The 21,495-nt window shown below is 42.6% G+C and overlaps 1 protein-coding gene across 8 annotated transcripts in view; it reads left to right on the top strand.

Annotated features, from left to right (window-relative positions):
- Nucleotides 1–21,495, top strand: part of RBM27 (RNA binding motif protein 27) — a 107,888-nt gene that overhangs the window by 16,185 nt on the left and 70,208 nt on the right. For all 8 annotated transcript variants that reach the window (XM_008255173.4, XM_008255175.4, XM_008255174.4 and 5 more), the window contains exons 2-3: nucleotides 10,956–11,074; nucleotides 16,532–16,656. In XM_008255173.4, coding sequence (XP_008253395.2) covers nucleotides 10,956–11,074; nucleotides 16,532–16,656 — 244 coding nt within the window. The remainder of the gene's footprint in view (nucleotides 1–10,955; nucleotides 11,075–16,531; nucleotides 16,657–21,495) is intronic.

Raw genomic sequence — 21,495 nt, forward strand, 5'->3', positions numbered from 1 at the left:
AAATTATTTTAAAAATAAAAAAATTTAGAAAGTAATTCTGTTTTTATAGAATAAATACATATGTTTTAGTGTCTGTAGGTACCAGTAGTATTTTCTATATTTGCCTTATTACTGGTCAAAGAATATAAACTTCTTTGTGTGTGTTTTTTTTTTTTTTTTTTTTTTTTTTGAGAGACAGCATGCATGTTTGACAAGAGTGCAGGAATATTCTGCCATCTGTTGGTTCACTTCTCAGATGGCTGTAATGGCCAGGGCTAGGCTGGGCTGAAGCTGGGAATTCAGTCCAGGTCTTCCACATGGGTGGTGGGAACCCAGCTACTTGAGCCATTGTTACTGCCTCCCAGGGTATGCATTGGCAGGAAGCTGGAGTCAGGAGCCAGAGCTGAGTATCAAACCCAGGCACTTCAGTGTGGGATGTGGGCATCTTTTTTTTTTTTTTTTTTTAATGTTTATTTTTATTTTTATCTACTGAAAGAACAACAGAGAGGGTGAGAAAGAGATAGAGCAAGAGAACGTCCCATCATCCTGTGGTTCATTCCCCAAATGGCCACAACAGGCAAGGCTGAGCAGACTGAAGCCAGGAGCCTGAAATTCCATCTAGGTCTCCCATATGGGTAGCAGGGGCTCAAGTACTTGGACCATCATAGGCTGCCTCCCAGACGTGTTAGTAGGGAGCTGGATCAGAAGCAAAATAATGAAGACTCCAACCTGCATGTACGTATGGAATGTGGGCATCCCAAGGGTGACTTAACCTGCTGAACCATGACACCTACCCCATGGCACATAGGGCTTCTTAAGCATCATTTTAATTGCTAAGCTAAATTCCCATCTCAAAGAATGTGAACATTTTTAATGACTATTAATACACATTAGAATTAGGTTTTGTTCTTACAACTCAATAGCCCATATATTAATTTCTCAACTCTGAAACAAAGTTCATACTAAGTTAGAACCTGTAAGTAGGCCTATATTCATAAACATGTAAATTTTTTGAAAGTAGAAAAGGTCTAGGGGCCAGCACCTGGCGCAGTAGGTTAATCCTCTGCCTGCGGCGATAGCATCCCATATGGGTGCCGGTTCTTGTCCCAGCTGCTCCACTTCCAATCCAGTTCTCTGCTATGGCCTGGGAAAGCAGTGGAAGATGGCCCAAGTCCTTGAGCACCTGCACCCGTGTGAGAGACTGGGAAGAAGCGCCTGGCTCTTGGATTTGGATCAACACAGCTCTGGCCATTGCAGCCATTTGGGGAGTGAATCAACAGAAGGAAGACCTTTCTCTCTGTCTCTCCCTTTCACTGTAGCTCTACCTCTCAAATAAAATCTTAAAAAAAAAAAAAAAAAAAAAAAAAGGTCTAAGTAGTCTTGGCCTTTTTCCTAAAACAGAGTCTATTTTTTTTTTTTTTAATAATATTTCCTTGCTTGGAGGTCAAAGGTAGTACCTTTCCTCTTTGATGCTGGGATTGAACAAAATGTCTGAAATCTTCCATAAAGCTGATATGCTACACAGTGGATTGCAATTTGAGTATACCTGCAATGGAGATTTTTTTTAAAAGGAAAAAACCCCTAATTTAATTTAAGGTTTCTTCTTCTTTTTTTTTTTAAGATTTATCTATTTATTTATTTGAAAGGCAGAGGTACAGAGAGGGGAGGGGAGAGGAAGAGTGGGAGAGAGAGGTCTTCCATCTGATAGTTCACTCCCCAGTTGGCTTCAATGACCGGAGCTGCACCGATCTGAAGCCAGGAGCCAGGAGCTTCTTTGAGTCTCCCACATGGGTGCAAGGGCCTAAGTACTTGGGCCATCTGCTGCTGCTTTCCCAGGCCATAGCAGAGAGCTGGATTGGAATTGGAGCAGCCAGGACATGAATTGGCACTCCTATGGGATGCTGGCACTGCAGGCGACAGCTTAACCTGCTATGCCTCAGCACTGACCCCAGATTTAAGGTTTTTACAGATGAGAATTCTATGGCATTACTTCTGTTAGTGTTCTATGATTAAAAATTCTAATTGGTTTTGTTTTTTAAGTGATTTCAAATTAAAGATTTTTTTAAAGATTTATTTGAAAGGTATAAAAGAAGATTGATACATATTCTTTTAATGTTAGTACACAAGAATCCTAATATTTGTAACTTAAGCTGTAGGAAATTTCTTTAACAATTTTTAATATAAATTTTTATTTTAATTGATAATTGTGTATATATTGCAATATTTCTGTTCTTAGTGGTAATTTTTTTTTAAAGATTTATTTATTGATTTGAAAGTCAGAGTTATACAGAGAGAGGAGAAGCAGAGGCAGAGGCAGAGGCAGAGAGAGAGAGAGAGAGAGAGGTCTTCTATCCGATGGTTCACTCCCCAGTTGGCTGCAATGGCTGGAGCTGGACCTAACTGAAGCTAGGATACAAAAGCTTCCTCTGGGTCTCCCACATGGGAGACCTGGGCTATCCTTCACTGCTTTCCCAGGCCATACCAGAGAGCTGGATTGGCAGTGGAGCAGCAGATCGCAAACCAGCGCCTATATGGGATGCCAGCACTGCAGGCGGCAGCTTTACCCACTGTGCCACAGCGCTGGCCCCTAATTGTGTATATTAATGGGGTACAATATGATTTTTTAATAAACAATAATTGTACATCTTTATGGGCTACAGTGTGGCATTTCAACACATATATACAATGTGAGGAAATTTGTCTTGTTAATTCTTCATTTTAACTAAAAGGTAACTATTAGTTGACACTTAGGATACATTAATATTTTTATGCAGATGTAAGAAATGGTATATGCCTTATAGTAGATCTTATTTGTGTAGAATTGCAGCTGAGTATTAGTTCCACAGGTGTGCCGTCCACCTTATCTTGAGAGGATTACTTAGTCTTTACATTTATAACTTTAGTTGACTCTCTAGTTCTTGTGGCTTTTTTTGAAACATTTATTTTATTTGAAAGGCAGAGTTACAGAGAGAGTGGGACTAACAGAGGGAGAGAGTTCCATCCCCTGGTTCACTCTCCAGATGGCCCCAATGGCTGGGAGTGGAACAAGCAAAAGCCAGGAGTCCTTCTGGCTTTCTTTCTTGGTCTTCCACATGGATGGCACATATATTCACATGAGATACCAGCATTGCAGAGTGAAGCTGTACCATAATGCTGACCGCTAGAATAATAACTTTTTTTTCCTTTTTTATTTTTATTTTATTTATTTATTTTTGACAGGCAGAGTGGACAGTGAGAGAGAGAGACAGAGAGAAAGGTCTTCCTTTTCCGTTGGTTAACCCCTCAATGGCCTCTGTGGCTGGCACGCTGTGGCCGGTGCACCGCGCTGATCTGAAGCCAGGAGCCAGGTGCTTCTCCTGGTCTCCCATGGGGTGCAGGGCCCAAACACTTGGGCCATCCTCCTCTGTACTCCCGGGCCACAGCAGAGAGCTGCACTGGAAGAGGAGCAACCGGGACAGAATCCAGCATCCCGACCGGGACTAGAACCCGGTGTGCCGGCGCTGCAGGCAGAGGATTAGCCTATTGAGCCATAGTGCCGGCCAGAATAATAACTTAATATGGGTGTTTTTAACTTCTCTCTTTTTTTAAGATTTTTATTTGAAAGGCAGAGTTACAGAGAGAGAGAGAGCGAGAGCTTCCATCTGCTGTTTCACTTCCCAAATGGCTGCAGTGGCCAGAGCTGGGCCAGGCTAAAGCCAGGAGCCAGGAGTTTCTTCCCAGTCTCCCACGCAGCTGCAGGGGCCCAAGGACTTGTGCCATCTTCTGCTGCTTTCCCAGGCCACAGCAGAGATCTGGATCAGAAGCGGAGCAGCCAGGACTTGAACCGGCGTCCTATGGGATGCTGGCACTGCATGCGTCGGCTTTACCCGCTACACCACAGCGCCGGCCCCAGAAACATGTATATTTGACATAGTCATGGATCGAAAATTTTAGAATGCTTTTTTTAAAAAATAAATATTAATTTTTTTGTGAGGCAGAGATGGAGAGAGATAGAAAATACTCTTATATGCTGGGTCACTTACCAGATGCCCTCTGTCCATGTGAGTGGACAGATTTCCCATGTGATTGCAGAGACCCAACTACTTGGGCCATCATTGCTGCCTCCACATTAATGGGAAGCTAGAATTGGAAGTAGAGCCAGGTATTAAACATAGGCATTCTGGTAGGGGATGTGGGTATTCCAGCCAGTGTCAGAACTTCTACTTCAAATTCGTGCCCCTGTTTGTCATTAATACATATGTTTTTCACTAGTCAAGCAGAAGTGGACTCTGATAAGCTTTTGTTTCAAATAAATAGCTTAAAGGCTTTTTAAAAATCATTTATTTATTTTAAATGTAGAGAGAGAGAGGCAGACAGAAATTTTCTTTCTGCTGTTTCAATTTTCAAATAGCTGCAATGGCTGGAGGTGGGCCAATCCAGAGCCAGAAGCCAGGAGTCTTCTGGGTCTCCCATATGGGTGCAGGGGCCCAATTATTTGGGCCATCCTCTTCTGCTTTCCCAGGCATACTAGCAGGAAGCAGAACAAGAAGTGGAGCAGCTGGAACTTGAACCAGCACCCAAGTGGGATGCCGACACTGTAGGTGGCAGCTCAGCCTGCTGTGCCACCGCTCTGGCCCTGCTAAAAGGCTTGTAATACTCTTTGGGGGAAAGAAAAATAAGTAATGGTTTTGAAGGAAGGGAGATAACCCCAGCATTTGTGTTTTTTCAGTCCCTGGCATTTGTCTTACAATCTGTCAAGGGTCAGAGTCATGCTCAGATTTTTGCGGCACACTTTTAGAAGCCTTTCTGGAATGTTACCATCATTACCCTAGCTACAGTATTACAGTTGTCAGTTTAAAAAGATTTTATAGTAAGCGGTCAGTGTGTTGAAAGAATAAATAAGATCAGTAAGATCTAGAAGGGGCCAGCATTGTAGCACAGCCACTGCTTTTGTGAAACCAGCATCCCATATTAAAGTGCCAGTTCAAATCCCAGCTGTTTTGCTTTTAGTGCAGCTCTCTGCTAATGCCACTGGGAAAGCAGTGTAAGATGCTTCAAGCACTTGGGACCCTACCACTCATGTGCAAGACCCAGATGGAGTTCTGTGCTCCTGCCTCCTGGTTTAGGACTGGACCAACTCCATCTATTGCTGCATTGTGGGGAGTGAACCAGCAGGTGGAAGATCTCTTTTGTCTCTCTTGTCTCTCCTTATTTGACATTCCATCTTTCAAATAATTTTTTTTTTTTAAAAAAGGAAGATTTAGAAAATTATAACAATTCCCCAGTTTATTTAAATTTCATCATTAATTAATGAGACTTATTATTTCAAACTGATGATAGAGCACTTTATGGGTGCATGTTAGGAGCTATTAAAAATAAACAGTCCTATCCCTTTGGCTATGTATGCTTTGTATTTAGTACAGAATTTTACCAGTTAGTTATTAACAGTTACTTATTCACTCTGTTTAGATTCTGTGATCACTTTTCCCAGGTTCTAATGTTTGTTTTCTTATTAATTTACCTTCCCTTAATTATTAATTAGATTTTTAACCCCATCTTACCAAACTCTATTTTGTTAGAAGCATATTAACTCTGCCTTTGTTTTTTAGAGTCAGAATACTGGATTTGCGTAATAGAACATACGGATTTGCCAAACCAACTCCATTTATCTTGTTATCAGAATGTTTTGTCTGTTTCTTATCAGTAATCTCTTGCCCTTCTCTGGCATTATACCTGTCATGAAACCCCATGAAGGTTCTAATACATTGCAGAGAGTAATAGTGCCACTTTCTGCCAGGCTTCTCTGCTGGAGTATCTATCTGTTAATTCTAAATATCTGAATTATCTGAGCTTCCCAAGTTCCATGGGAGTGTGATTTTTTTCCCTCCCTCTTTGCTCTCCATATGAATGCTGATTAGAACTATACTTAGTAATATCTTATTCTTTTTTTTTATAGGCAGAGTGGACAGTGAGAGAGAGAGACAGAGAGAAAGGTCTTCCTTTGCCGTTGGTTCACCCTCCAATGGCCGCCGCGGCTGGCGCGCTGCGGCCAGCGCACTGCGCTGATCGGAAGGCAGGAGCCAGGTGCTTCTCCTGGTCTCCCATGGGGTGCAGGGCCCAAGCACTTGGGCCATCCTCCACTGTACTCCCTGGCCACAGCAGAGAGCTGGCCTGGAAGAGGGGCAACCTGGACAGAATCTGGTGCCTCGACCGGGACTAGAACCCGGTGTGCCGGCGCCGCAAGGCAGAGGATTAGCCCATTGAGCCGCGTCGCCGGCCAGTAATATCTTATTCTAATGGAAGAAATGAATTCTACCTACATATCTCCATTTTAATGTGTTTATAAAATAGCTTAGGTGAACATGGCATGTATAGTATTTTTTTTTTTTAAGATTTATTTATTTATTTGAAAGACAGAGATGCAGAGGCATAGAGAGGTCTTCCATCCTCTGGTTCACTCCCTGGATGGCAGCAACAGCTAGAGCTGCGCTGATCCGAAGCCAGGTGTTTCTTCCAGCTCTGATGTAGATGCAGGGGCCCAGTGACTTGGATCTTCTATTGCTTCCCCAGACCATAGTAGAGAGCTGGATTGGAAGTGAAGCAGCCAGGACATGAACCAGCACCCATATGGGATACTGGCACTGCAGGTGGCGGCTTTACCTGCTGCGCCACAGCACCGGGCCCTTGTAGTATTTTTGAAGATGGAATTGCTGTAGATTTGCTTTTTTGTTCCTAATTTAGAGTTTATTTAAAATTAAGAAGCATGTATATTTAAGGTATATATGAATGTTTTGATTTTGTATCTATACACATTGTGAAATTACTATAAAATAAAATATTTAAAATTATTAAAAATAAAAATTAAATATTCAACATTAATTATTAAAAATAAAAAATAAAATAAAATAATTAACATGTCCATTTCCTTACATAGTTACCTTTATATATGTGTATATGGCAGGGATAGTTTGAATATGTAATATTTACTTTCCACAAATTCAAGTAGATAGTATATATATCTGTTAGGGAATTTTTCCGTGGGTATATTAAAGTGATCTGTTATTAATTCCAAAATGTAGTATGCTTTTTTATTTTTTTAAGATTTATTTATTTGGGGGCCAGTGTTGTGACATAGCAGATAAAGCCACTGCCTGCAGTGACGGCATCCCATATGAGTACCGGTTTGAGTCCCAACTGCTCCACTTTGGATCCAGCTCTGCTGTGGCCTGGGAAAGCAGTAGAAGATGGCCCAGATCCTTGGGCCCCTGCACCTTCGTGGGAGGCCTGGAGGAAATTCCTGGCTCCTGGCTCTTGGCTTTGCGGCCATCTGGGGAGTGAACCAGCTGATGGAAGACCTCTCTCTCTCTGCCTCTCCTTCTCTCTCTGTGTAACTCTGACTTTTGAAAGAACTACAGAGAGAGGTGGAGAGAGAGAAGAGAGAGGTCTTCCATCTGCTGGTTCACACCTAAATCGCTGCAATGGCTAGAGGTGAGCCCATCTGAAGCCAGAAGACAGGAGCTTCTTCTGGGTCTCCCATGTGGATGCAGGGGCCCAAGGACTTGGACCATCCTTTGCTGCTTTCCCAGGTGCATTAGCAGGGAGCTGGATGGGAAGTAGAACAGCCAAGACTCAAACCATTGTCCATATGGGATGCTGGCACTGCAGACCAGGGCTTTACCCTGCTGCGACACGGTGCCAGCCCCTGTAGCATACTTTGAAGAAATATTTTAGTTTGTTTGTTTCCTTCTTTCCTCCCTTCCTTCCTTTTTTTTTTTTTTTTTTTTTAAAGATTTATTTATTTTATTTGAAAGGCAGAGGTGCAGAGAGAAAAAGAGAGAGGTCTTCTGTCCACTGGTTCACTCCCCAGATGGCTGCAATGGCTGGAGCTGAGCCAGTCTGAATCCAAGAGCCAGGAGCTTTTTCCAGGTCTACCAGGCGAGTGCAGGGACCCAAAGGCTTGGGCCATCCATCTACCTTTCTCAGGCCATAGCAGAGAACTGGATCGGAAGTAGAGCAGCAGGGACTTGAACTGGTGCTCATATGGGATGCCTGTACTGCAGGTGATGGCTTTACCCACCATGCTTCAGTGCCAGCCCCTTTACTTTCTTTTTAAATTGCCTATTTTTACTAACATGTAACTCATCATCTTTGATATACTCATTTCCATCACACTTGATCTCTGCCCATAATTTTTTTCATTAGCTTTAAGTTGTGTAAAATTGATAGTCATTAAACATTTCTTTGTTTCTTCTAATTTGTTGCTTAGATATTTAAAGAACCAGCCTGTCCCTTGATGTTGTTGATATTGACAGTGGGAAAAAAAATGTTGTTTTATTAAATCATGAACTTTAAAAATAGAAACTACAAGGAAGTATAGGTGCTAGTGTTCGGCTTGTCTTTTATTTGCTAGTCTCATAAAATTACTGGAAATATAATTGATACTCTTTTATTCTTTAAGAAAGGTTTATTTACTTATTAGAAAGAGTTATTACAGGGAAAGGGAGAGAGAGATCTGCCATCCGCTGGTTCACATCCGAAATGGCTGCAGTGGCCAGGGCTGGGCCAGGCCAAAGCCAGAAGCTTCTTCCAGGTCCCCAACATGGGTGCAGAGTAGAGCAGCCAGGACTTGAACTGGCACCCATATGGGATGCTGGGGTCACAGGTGGTAGCTTAACCCAGTATGCCACAACACTAGCCCTGATACTCTTTTTATTTTTATTTTTTTAATGTATTTGAAAGGCAGGTTAAAGAGAAAGATTGAGATCGAGATTGTTAGAGATTGATCGATCTTCCATCTGCTGGTTCACTTTTCAGATGACCTCAGTGACCAGGGCAGGCCAGGCCAAAGCCAGGGGTCGGCAGCTTCCTCCCAGTCTCCCACATAGGTGGCAGGGGTCGAGTCTCGGGCCATTTTTTCCTGTTTTTGTGGGCACACTGGCAGGGAGCTGCTAGGAAGTAGAGCAGCAGGGCCTTGAACTGGTGTACATATTTTGAATGCTGGCATCTCATGGGGTGATCTAACCTGATCCTCTACTATGGGACCCCTAATTGGTATTCTTTAACTTTCTGATTGACAGTGGAGGCTCAGGCATTATGGACCAGATTAATTAGATTTGAATGGTGCTTTGTAGGGATGCAAACTTTGCTTGCATCATTTTCCCCCCTCATTTGAAGGCAGAGTGACAGAGGGGAGAGAGAGGTATCTTTCTTTCATCTGCTGGTTCATTCCCCTTCCATCAGAGTTTTATTTAAACTCATCATGATTTTCTAATTTTACCTCTACAGCAACTCTCTGAAGCCACAAAAGATATGTGTTACTTAAGTACGCATTCCTGGGGAAATCTGAATATTATATATGAGACAGTCTTTAAACTTTTTGTGAAAAACGTGCATTCTTAACAAATTGTGAGGCAGGTATTTTGTGCAGCATTTGAGACTCTGATTTGAAACACCTGCATCTCTTACCAGGATGCCTGAGCTCAAGTCCTGGCCCTGCTTCCAATTTTAGCTTCCTATTAATGCACATCCTGGAAGAAACAGGTGGTGACTGAATATTTGAGTCTCTACCATTCACGTAGGAGACCTGGATTGAATTGTGGGCTCCTGGCTTTGGCATAGCTCAGCCCTGGCTGTAATAGGCATTTGGGGCATGAAGCAATAGATGAAATATCTCTTTCCATCTCTGTTTGTTGTGTCTCCCTCCCTCTCACTCAACTTCCAAATAAATTAACAAAACAAAAAACTGTTCAGATTTCAAAATTGTGTTTTGCACCAAGATAAATTCATACTAATTTGTGATAATTGTGATAACATGTCTGGACAGGATCTAGTTTGAGGGATTTATAATAAATGCTAATACATTAGTTTGAAAAGAGCACCTATCTGAGCAACCTGGATTCTGGTAAAACTGAAGCAGTAAACCACTCAGCATGTAGAGAGACTTGAGTAGAAGAATGATGAAATCATTGATGCATTAGGAAAAATTTATGCGGACAGCACCCCAAAGAAATTAGCAGTTTGCAAATGGACTGCTCATTTTAAAAAGGGACAAGCCCGTAGTACCAGATCATTTGCAAGAGGAATAAATTAATCTTGTTCATGCCTTATGTAAAGAGGACTGATGGTCAAGGGCAGAAACAATAGTCAATACCAAAGATATCTCAGTTGGTTCAATTTAAACATTCTAGGTTCTTCTAGGGTCTTTTTTTTTTTTTTTTCTTATTTTCATTTTATTTGAAAGGCAGAAGGACACACACATACACACAGGAACAGACAGGCAGATCTTCTATCTGCTTGCTCACTCAGCAAATACCCATAAGAGCTGGGAAGGGGCCAGGCTGAAGCCAGAAATTGGAAACTCAATCTAGGTCTCCCATTTGGGTAGCAGAGACCCAGCTACTTGAGTCATCAGCACTGCTTCCTGGGGTCTGCATTAGTGGGAGGCTGGGGTTGGGAGTGGAGCTGGGACTTGGATCCAGGCATGCTGATATGGGATGTGGGCATCCTCAGCAGCATCTTCACTGCTACACCAAATGCCCAGCTTCTGTATTTCTGATTGAAAAATTAAAATAGAGCAAACTTTTGCCAGATGGATGCCAAAACTGTTGTGTCCAGGTCAGCTGCAGAGAAGAACAGAGCTTTTAATGGACATTTCCAGCAATTGGGATCAAGATCCTGAAGCATTTCTTTGAAGAAATTTTTAACAGATCTCAAAACATGATTTTACCAGGATCATTCTGAAGACAGCACTATTAAGGGAATGGCTCCCAAGAGATGGAAGTGGTCCAGTCCAAGCCAGAATGGACCAGGCAAGAGTAAAGGTCATAGCAAAAGTTTTTTGGGATGCTCAAGGCATTTTGCTGTTGACTTTCTGGTGGACCAGATAACATAAGGATGTTTTGATCTTTTGGTTTTCTAAAATAAGGGTGACTTTATTAATGACACCTCTGTTTGAAAACATTATGTTCTTAAATTTTTGTTTCTCTTTGTCTAACTAGATGTGATGCTGACCCATCAGCCTTAGCCAACTATGTTGTAGCACTGGTCAAGAAGGACAAACCTGAGAAAGAATTGAAAGCCTTTTGTGCTGATCAACTTGATGTCTTTTTACAAAAAGGTAATTATTACAGGCTTTCAACCAAGTATTTCAATAAAGATTTTGAATGTAAGACTTCGTGAATTTGAAACTTCCTCTAAGATTGGTAGGAAAGAAAGTGGTCAGATTTCTTTGAATACTTGAATATACCCATTCATGCTTAGTTACTCATCAAGTGCTCTGGCAGAACTGGCTTTTTCCCTTTTGTTCTTTGGTTCTTTCCTATGCTGAAACAGTGGGAGTTCTAATGCTGTTTAGATGATTGGGTAGTTTGCAGCTTTTGGCAGATGTTGATGGTGGAGTGGTAAGTTTAAGGATAATGAAGCTGCCTATTCTTGCTGATAAGAGAATGACACTTTTTCTCTTAAGAATTGGGCGTCAATATCTTTTCTTTTTATCTTTAATATCCCATCTTCTTACCAATGGTCTTCACAGCTGCTTTGAGGGTTTCTTAACTTCCTTTCTTACCTTATTTCCTGCCACTCCTCCTCATTTGTTTCACTCTAGCTACATTGATCACCTAGCATTTTTGAATATACCAAACTATTCCCAACTCAAGATCTTTGATTGCATTTTTTTACTTGCATGAAAGATGGGCTTTTCTTCACTTCTTTTTCTCTTTTCAAACGTCATCTCAGAGCAGTTTCACCTGAGCACCTCATATGCTGTGTGGTACGCTCCGAGCTCCTAGTCTCCTGCTTTCAGCCCTGCTTTATTTTTATTCATATTACTTGTCATGCTGTGTCATATGTTCATCTGCGTTTACCCCCCCCCCCCCCCCCCTTGTTTTTATCTTTGCTTTGAGAGTAGAGACTTGGAACCTATAGTGCTTGGCATATAGAAGATGTTCCATATTGTTGAGAGGTTGAACAAGAATGTGCATAACACACACATACACACACACATACACGCCAGTTGATCAAGCTGGTTTTGAGAAGATATATTTTAAGTGAAATGTCTACTGAAGAAGGAAAGAAAATATGGCTACTTTTTTTAAAAAAAGATTTATTTTATTTATTTGAAAGAGTTACAGAGAGAGAGAGAGAAAGAGAGAGAGAAAGAGAGAGAGAGGTCTTCCATTCTGTTGGTTCATTCCCCATATGACCACAACGGCCAGAGCTGAGCTGATCTGAAGCCAGGAGCCAGGAGTGTCCTCCGGGTCCCCCATGCGGGTGCAGAGACCCAAGGGCTTGGGCCATCTTCCACTGCTTTCCCAGGAATATGGCTACTTATAAAATGTTTACTTATTTCGGGGCTGGTACTGTGGTTCAGAGGGTTAAGCCATCATCTGCAGTGCCAGCATCCATATGGGTGCCAGTTCCAGTCCTGACTGCTCCACTTGCAATCCAGCTCCCTGCTAATGTACCCGGGGAGCAGCAGAGGATGGCCTAAGTGCTTGGGCCCCTGTACCCTCCTGTGAGACCTGGAAGATGCTCCTGGTTTTGGCCTGGCCCAGCCCTGGTCATTGCGGCCATCTAGAGAGTGAACCAGCAGATGGAAGATCTGTCTATTTCTCCATTCTCCCTGTAACTTTGACTTTCAAATATGAATGTATTTTTATTTTATTTTATTTTATTTTTTTTTATTTTTTGACAGGCAGAGTGGACAGTGAGAGAGAGAGAGAGACAGAGAGAAAGGTCTTCCTTTGCCGTTGGTTCACCCTCCAATGGCCGGCGCGGCCGGCGCACCGCACTGATCCGATGGCAGGAGCCAGGAGCCAGGTGCTTTTCCTGGTCTCCCATGGGGTTCAGGGCCCAAGCACCTGGGCCATCCTCCACTGCACTCCCTGGCCACAGCAGAGAGCTGACCTGGAAGAGGGGCAACCTGGACAGAATCCGGTGCCCCGACTGGGACTAGAACCCGGTGTGCCGGCGCGCTAGGCGGAGGATTAGCCTAGTGAGCCGCGGCGCCGGCCTGAATGTATTTTTTAAAAGGTTTATTTACTTATTTGAAAGGCAGAGTTACAGAGAGGCAGAGAGAGAAAGAGAGAGAAGTCTTCTGTCCGCTGATTGATACCCCAAATGGCTGCAGTGGCCGGAGTTGGGCTGATCTGAAGCTAGGAGCCAGGAGCTTCTTCTGGGTCTCTCATGTGGGTGCAGGGGCTCAGTGACTTGGGCCATCTTCCACTGCTTTCCCAACCCATAGCAGAGAACTGGATTGGAAGTGGAACAGCTGGGACTTGAACTGGTGCCCATATGGGATGCCAGCACTGCAGGTGGTAGCTTTACCCGTTACGCCTCAGCACTGGCCCCTAAATAAATAGATCTTTGAATGCAAGAGATTTATTTCTTTGAAAGGTAGAGTTACAGAGAAGGAGAGAGAGTGAGAGTGAGAACCAGCAAGTGCTGGCGCGGGGCTTCAGCAGATTAAAGCCAAGGCCTGCAGTGCCAGCATCCCAAATGGGAGCCATAGAGTCCCGGCTGGTCCACTTCTGATCCAGCCCTTGCTAATGCACCTAGGAAGGGAGTGGATGATGGACCAAGCCCTAGGGCCCCTGTACTCATGTGGAAGACCTGGAAGAAGCTGCTGGCTCCTGGTTTTGGCCTGGCCCAGCTCAGTTGTTGTGGCCATTTGAGGAGTGAACCAGCGGATGGAAGATTTCTTACTTTCTCTCTCTGTCTTTCCTTCTCTGTCTATAACTCTCCCTCTCAAATAAATAAATAAATCTTTAAATAAATAAATAAGAGAGAGAGGGATCTTCTACCCATTGGTTCACTCCCCAGATGACTGCAACAGCTAGGACTGAGCCAGCCTGAAGCCGGGAGCCAGGAGTTTCATTTGGTTCTTCCATGTGGGTGCAGGGGCCCAAGCAATTGGACCATCCTAATCTAAAACACAGGATTATGTAGTTTTTCATGTATCTTAAGACTTTTTTTGTCAAAACAAAAACCCAAAAAACTGCTACTACAGAATTCTTTCCCCTTGTAAGTAGATGTTTTCTTCTGTAAATAATATATTAATTTATATTATTTAATTTAAAGATGAATCATACATGAATGCCCACCCCAAGTGCTTTTTAAAGCCTTCATAGTATATCTTGAATATTGTCTGATGTTAGATATTTACCCTATTTAAAATGAGATATTTATGAGTTCATTTGAAAGACACAGAGAAATAGATAAACAGAAATCTTGTATCTGCTGGTTCACTCCCCATATAGCCAGCCATAGTAGCAGGGCCTGGGGCCAGTCTGAAGACAGGAGCCAGGAACTGAACCTGAATCTCCCACAAAGGTGATAGTGACTCAAGTACTTGGGCCATCATCTGCGACCAGGGTACAGATTAGCAGGAAGCTGGAATTGGAAGTGGAACTGGGATTTGAACCCAGACACTGATAAGGGCTGTAAGCATGTTGAGCAGTCTTAACCACTGTGCCAAAAGCCTGCCCCAGGTGTTTGCTTTTTTATTGGACTGTATGGCTTTCAAATTACAAAAATAATGCATGATATAAATTTTTAAAAAATATAGAATATAGAAAAGTAAAGATGAAAGTCTTCTGATTATAAAGGCTTTGGAACAGTTTATTTATTAAGATGACAGGTGGCAATTTGCAAGAGCTAACAGTTTGATATTCATGGAAAAATGCTCACTACACAAATTAATAGTGTATAAAGGAGTTTATAAGGAGACAGTTTTATTTTTTTTTTTTAAAGATTTATTTTATTTATTTGAAAGAGTTACAGAGAAAGGCAGAGACAGAGAGAGAGGTCCTCCATCATCTGGTTCATTCTCCAGATGGCTGCAATGGCCGAAGCCGGGAGCCAGGAGCTTCTTCCCGGCCTCCCATATGAGTTCAGGGGCCCAAAGACCTGGGCCATTCTCCACTGCTTTCCCAGGCCACAGCAGAGAGTCGGATTGGAAGAGGAGCAGCTGGAACCAGAACCGGTGCCCACATGGGATGCCAGTGCTTCAGGCCAGGGCTTTAATCCACTGCGACACAGCGCTAGCCCCAAGGAGACAGTTTTTTGAAGAAATTAATTTGTCACTTTAGAAATAGCTATTTATGTAAAATGTATAATAACTGCAGTATAAACAGAGTCTGTATTGTGCTTTTTTTTTTTTTTTAATTTGTTTTATTTGAAAGGCAGAGTTAGAGAGAGGGAGAGATCTTCCATTTGCTAGTTCTCTCCCCAAATGGCTCCAACTGTTAGGGCTGGACCAGGCTGAATCCAGGAGCCAGAAGCTTTTTCCAGGTCTCCTGTATGGGTGCAGGAGCCCAAGCACTTGAGCCATCCTCCACCGTGTATTCAGGCACATTCAGAAGTAGAGCAACCAGGACTTGAATTGGCCCTCATATATCGGATGCTGGCACCACAGGTGGCACCTTAACCCACTGCTGAGCCACAACACCAGCCCCTAGGTTAATTTTTTTTTTTTTTTTTAAGATGTGTTTATTTGAAAGCCAGAGTTATAGAGAGGGAGAGGCAGAGAGAGAGAGAGAGAGAGAGACAGACAGACATCTTCCATCTGCTGGTTCACTGGCAAATGGCTGCAATGGCTTGGCGAAGCCAGGAGCTTCTGGTCTGACATATGATGGGGGTCCATGCTGTTGGTCCATCTTTTGCTGCTTTTCCAGGCTATTAGTAGGATGTTGTACTGGAAATGGAATAACTAAGAACCAAACCTACGTCCCGTGGGATTGCAGGTGGTGGCTTAACTTGCTGTGTTTACAATGCCAGCCCATGTGTTGTGCTTTTAATATGTTCTTTAGTGTTCTATAGAGTAGAGCCAATTAAAATTTGGTTTAAATAAAATAACAAATATTTTTACAGTTTTACTTTTAGTGAATTCTTCTAGGTTTCCTGCTCTGTTAGTCTGAAAAAATTTCAAGTTAGAGCAGTTTTTTAAGACACAAAAAGATGACTTTCTTATTATTTCCATGCCAATATTTGTTTTCAATTTGTTTTACAAACATTTTTAGTTTTTTTGAGTAGACAGTTCATTTAATCCAATAAAATGAAGATGTATCATGAAAAGATTTTGACCTATTTTACATCTTCCCCTTTCCCGCCTAACCATCCAATTTTGCCAGATTTTATGTCCTTTCAGTTTATTTATATGCAGATGTAAGCAAACACATATAAATATTTAGCCTTCAATCTTGAACATATGGTGGTATTAATACTTTTCTGTGGGTGCTGTATATTCCATTTTATGGTTGTCCATCATTTATTTGTCTCACTTTTGGAAATTGGGATTGTTTCCAATTTTTCATTATATACTCCAACAAATGATCTTATATATAATCATATATATATACACACACACACATATATAATCAAATACTTGCATCATTTTGCATATGTGTGAATATGTCAGAAGGATTTAAAAACCAATAAGTTAGATTTCTCTCCCATAAGATCAGGCTTATTTTAAGTCCCATTAACAGGGTTTGAGATGTTTTGTTTTCCTAAGTTTTTCTAACTGTTTAAGCTTTTGTTTTTTGTGTAACACTTAAATGTTATTTCTTCTCCCTAGAAACTTCAGGCTTTGTGGACAAACTATTTGAAAGTCTCTACACTAAGAACTACCTTCCAGCTTTGGAACCAGTTAAGCCTGAGCCAAAACCACTAATCCAAGAAAAAGAGGAAATTAAAGAAGAGGTAATATGGAATTTTCTTTTGCTTTTGGGAGCTTTTCTGATTCTGTCATTGGTTACTTTTAGTTAGAAGTTGAGCTCTTCAGAAGTAGCTGTTGAATGAAACTTCTGAGTTTTGGGCATGGTGTAGATTCTTCATTAAGGTTTCTTATTTGGATTTCCAAGAGTTGGAAAAATTTTGATAGCTTGTTTAAAAATTCAACAATTGCTTTAGTAGTATTAAGAAATTAAGAGAATTCTTATCCAGTGATTTTTTTTTTAGAAAAAATATTTATTTAGATATTTAATTATAGAATTTTGACTGAAAGTAAAATATTAATAAACCTTCAAGTGAAATCATTAGATAATATCTTTTCATGTATATAAGCAAAGCATTTATTCATTTGAACTATACAAGGTTATTGTCCCCTCCTCCTAGGGAATTTATTATAAACAGCATTGTCAACAATGGAAAGAAAAGAGAAAGTTTTTACAGTGTTGAAGTAGAAAAATATGATTATAAGTGGTAACCTGATTGAACCAAGAAGCAAATTTTGTGCACTTCATTTGTAATTCTTCTATCTACAGTGTGTTACATATTAAGAATGTGCATTCTGTCATAATTCTTCATGAATTAAAATAGCTCACTTTCTTCCTTTTATATGAGTAAAGTGAGGATCATGGTAGTGATTACTGAGTATTGAATGATATTTTATATACATATATATGTATACCTCCCAGAACAGTTCCTGGTACATAAATGTTGGCATTTTGTTCCAAAATAATTATCCAGAATTATTATAGAAATATTTCCAACCATTTGTTTTTCTTACATTCTGAAGACAAAATGATTTCCGTTTGAACTTGTTATTTGTACTCTTCCAGAAAACTTAGAAGAATTGTACCCAAGACACCTGTATGACATCTACCTAGATTATTAATTGAAAATTTGCTGTTTCTATGCTGACATCCATAAATACTTTTGTGACTATTTTTTTTTGTAGTTAGTTAAGCTAATTTTGTAGTACATCATGGTCCATTACCCTTAAATACCTTAGCATGTTATTTTTTTTTTAAGATTTATTTTATTTATTTGAAAGAGTTACATAGAGTAGAGGCAGAAAGAGAGAGGTCTTCCATCCGATGGTTCACTCCCCAATTGGCCATGACTGCTGGAGCTGTGCCGATCTGAAGCCAGGCGCCAGAAGCCAGGAGCTTCTTCCGAGTCTCCCACGCGGGTGCAGGGGCCCAAGGAATTGAGCCATCTTCTGCTTTCCCAGGCCATACCAGAGAGCTGGATTGGAAGTAGAGCAGCCAGGACTAGAACTGGAGCCCATATGGGACGCTGGCGCTTCAGGCGAGGGTGTTAACCTGCTGTGCCACAGCGCTGGACCCAGGTTTTTTTTTTTTTTTTTTTTCTTTTAAGATTTATTTATTTGCAAGTCAGAGTTACACACAGAGAGAAGGAGAAGCAGAGAGAGAAAGAGGTCTTCCATCTGTTGGTTCACTCCCCAATTGGCTGCAACAGCCAGCGCTGCGCCGATCTGAAGCCAGGAGCCAGGAGCTTCTTCTGGGTCTCCCATGTGGGTCCAGGGGCTCAAGGACTTGGGTCATCTTCCACTGCTTTCCCAGGTCATAGCAGATAGCTGGATTGGAAGCGGAGCAACCGGATCTTGAACCGGTGCCCATATGGGATGCCGGCACTGCAGGTGGCAGCTTTATCTGCTATGCCACAACGCTGGCCCCTTTCAGCATGTATTTCCCGAGAATAAAGACATTTTCCTAGATAACTGCAAAATTGTTAATAATTTCAGTAAATTTAATATCTGTACAGTACGTTATATGCTTTTTTAAAAAAATTTATTTATTTGAAAGGTGGGGTTACAGAGAGGCAGAGGGAGGGAGGGAGAGAGAGGGAGAGAGAGAGAGGGAGGTCTTTCATCTGCTGGTTCACTTCCCAAATGGCTGCAACAGTTGGAGCTGCACCAATTAGGAGCCAGGAGCTTCTGCCTGGTCTCCCACGTGGGTGCAGGGGCCCAAGGACTTGAACCATCTTATACTGCTTTCCCAGGCCATAACAGAGTGCAGGATCAGAAGTGGAGCAGCTGAGTCTTGAACCAGTGCTCTTTGGGGATGGCAGCTCTGCAGGCTGTGGCTTTACCCGCTGTGTCACAGCGCTGTCTCCCGTTATTTAAAGATTTTTTTTATTTGACAGGCAGACTGACAGAAAAGAAAGGGAGACACATAGGAGAAAGAGATCTTCCATCTGCTGGTTTTCTTCTCCAGTGGCCACAGGGCTGGGCAATGCTGTAGCCAGGATCCTGGAACTCCATTTGGATCCTCACAGGGGCTTAGATAATTGGACCACCTTCCACAGCCTTCCGTACATTAACAGGAAGCTGGGTTGGAAGTGGAACAGATAGGACTTGAGCCAGTGCTCCCATGAGATGGCAGCTTAACCCACTGCACCATAGTGCCAAACTTCATACAATACTTTGTACCCTCTGTATTCCAGTTTTATCAAATGAGTAAACAATGTCCCTTTTTATAGCATGTTTTTTTCCTTTTCAGAACAAGATTTATTTTAGGGGTCACATATCATTTAGTTGTCATTTAGAGAGAGAAAGAGAGAAAACAAGATCTTTCATCTGCTGCTTCATTTACCAAATGGCTGCAGTGTTCAGAGCTGGGCTGATCTGAAGTCAGCAGCCATGATATTTTTCTGGGTCTCCTAAGTGGGTGCAGGGGCCCAAGCACTTGGGCCATCCTTTGCTGTTTTTCCAGGCCATTAGCAGGGAGGTGGATCCGAAATAGGGCAGCCAGGACTCGAACCAGCATCCATATGGGATGCTGGTTTTGCAGGTAGCGGTTTTACCTGCTATGCCATGGTACTGGCCCCTAGTTGTCATTTCTGATTTATTTTAAAATTCTGGACTGATTGAACTGATCCATTATTAAAATAAAATGTGGTTCTATGTAATTAATATGAACTGAGACCAATATTACATACTTCTTTCTTTCTTTCTTTTAAAGATATATTTACTTATTTGAAAGGCAGAGATAGGGAGAGAGAGAGAGAGAATGAATGTCATGTCTGTTGGTTCACTCTGCAAGTGGCCACAGTGGCCAGATATGGGCTGTTCTGAAGTCAGGAGCCAGGAGCTTCTTCCAGGTCTCCTGCGTGAGTAAGGGGCCTAAGCACTTGGGCCATCTTCCTCTGCTTTCGCAGGCACATTATTAGCAGGGAGCTGGATTGGAAGTGGAGCGGCCAGGACTAGAACTGGAGCCCATTTAGGATGCTGACACTGTAGACGACGGCTTTAATTTTTATTTGAAAGGTAGAGTTATAGAGTGGCAGAGGCAGAGAGAGAGAGAGAGAGAGAGAGAGAGAGAGAGAGAAAGGGAGGCTGGCACCGCGGCTCAATAGGCTAATCCTCCACCTTGCGGCGCCGGCACACCGGGTTCTAGTCCCGGTCGGGGCGCCGTATTCTGTCCTGGTTGCCCCTCTTCCAGGCCAGCTCTCTGCTATGGCCAGGGAGTGCAGTGGAGGATGGCCCAAGTGCTTGGGCCCCGCACCCCATGGGAGACCAGGAGAAGCACCTGGCTCCTGCCTTCCGATCAGTGCAGTGCGCCGGCCGCGGCGGCCTTTGGAGGGTGAACCAATGGCAAAGGAAAACCTTTCTCTCTGTCTGTCTCTCTCTCTCACTGGCCACTCTGCCTGTCAAAAAAAAAAAAAAAAAAAAAAAAAAGAAAAAAAAAAAAAAGAAAAAGAAAAGAAAAGAAAAGAAAGGGAGAGGAGGGGTCTTCCATCCACTGGTTCACTTCCGAGATGGCCGCAATGGCTGGAGCCTCACTGATCCAAAACCACGAGCCAGGAGCTTCTTCTAGATCTCCCACGTAGGTTAGGGTGCCAAACACCTGGGCCATCTTCTGCTTCTTTCCCAGGCCATAACAGAAGGCTGGAGCAGAAGAGGAGCAGCCAGGACACATACCCATGCTCATTTTAGGGTGCGGAGGTGGGGATTTAACCTACTATGTCACAGTGCTGTCGCCCCTCCCCACCCTTTTCAAAAAGATTTAATTATTTGAAAAGGCAGTTAGAGGGGAGGAGAGAGAGAAAGAGAGTTGGAGATAGAGATAGATTGATCTTCTGTATGCAGGTTCACTCCCTCAAATAGCTGCAATGGCTAGGGCTGGGCCAGGTTGAAACCAAGAGCTTGAAGTTTCATCTGAGTCACCTACATGGGTACTGGGGCCTGAGCACTTGGACTGTCTGCTGCTGCTATTCCAGGTGTATTAACAGGCAGCTGGATTTGAAGTAGAACAAATGGGATTTGAACCAGTGCTCATCTGGAATGCAGGCGTTGCAGGTGGCAGTTTAATCTGTTGCTGTTCCCCAATTCTGGCCCCTAGGTTAAACTTTTTTTTTTTCAATAAAGGTTTATTTATTCATTTGACAGAGAGGAAACTGGCGCTGTGGTTTAGCGGGTAAAGTCGCCTCCTGCAGTGTCGGTATCCCATATAGGTGCCGGTTCAAGCCCCGGCTGCTCCACTTCTGATCCAGCTCTCTGCTATGGCCTGGGAAAGCAGTAGAAGATGGCCCAAAGTTCTTGGGCCCTGACGTGTGTGGGAGACCTGGAGGAAGCTCCTGGCTCCAGGCTTTGGATGGGCACAGCTCTAGCTTTGTAGCCACCAGTGGATGGAAGACCTCTCTCTCTTTGTGCTTCTCCTTCTCTTTCTGTTTAACTCTGCTTTTCAAATAAATAAATATATCTTTAAAAAAAAATTAGAAGAGAGACAGAGAGAAAGAGTGAGACCTTCCACCCATAGGCTCACTCTGCAAATGGCTGCCATGGCCTGGCGA

Source organism: Oryctolagus cuniculus, chromosome 6 (genome assembly GCF_964237555.1).
Source record: "Oryctolagus cuniculus chromosome 6, mOryCun1.1, whole genome shotgun sequence".
In the NCBI taxonomy this organism is placed as follows: Eukaryota; Metazoa; Chordata; class Mammalia; order Lagomorpha; family Leporidae; genus Oryctolagus; species Oryctolagus cuniculus.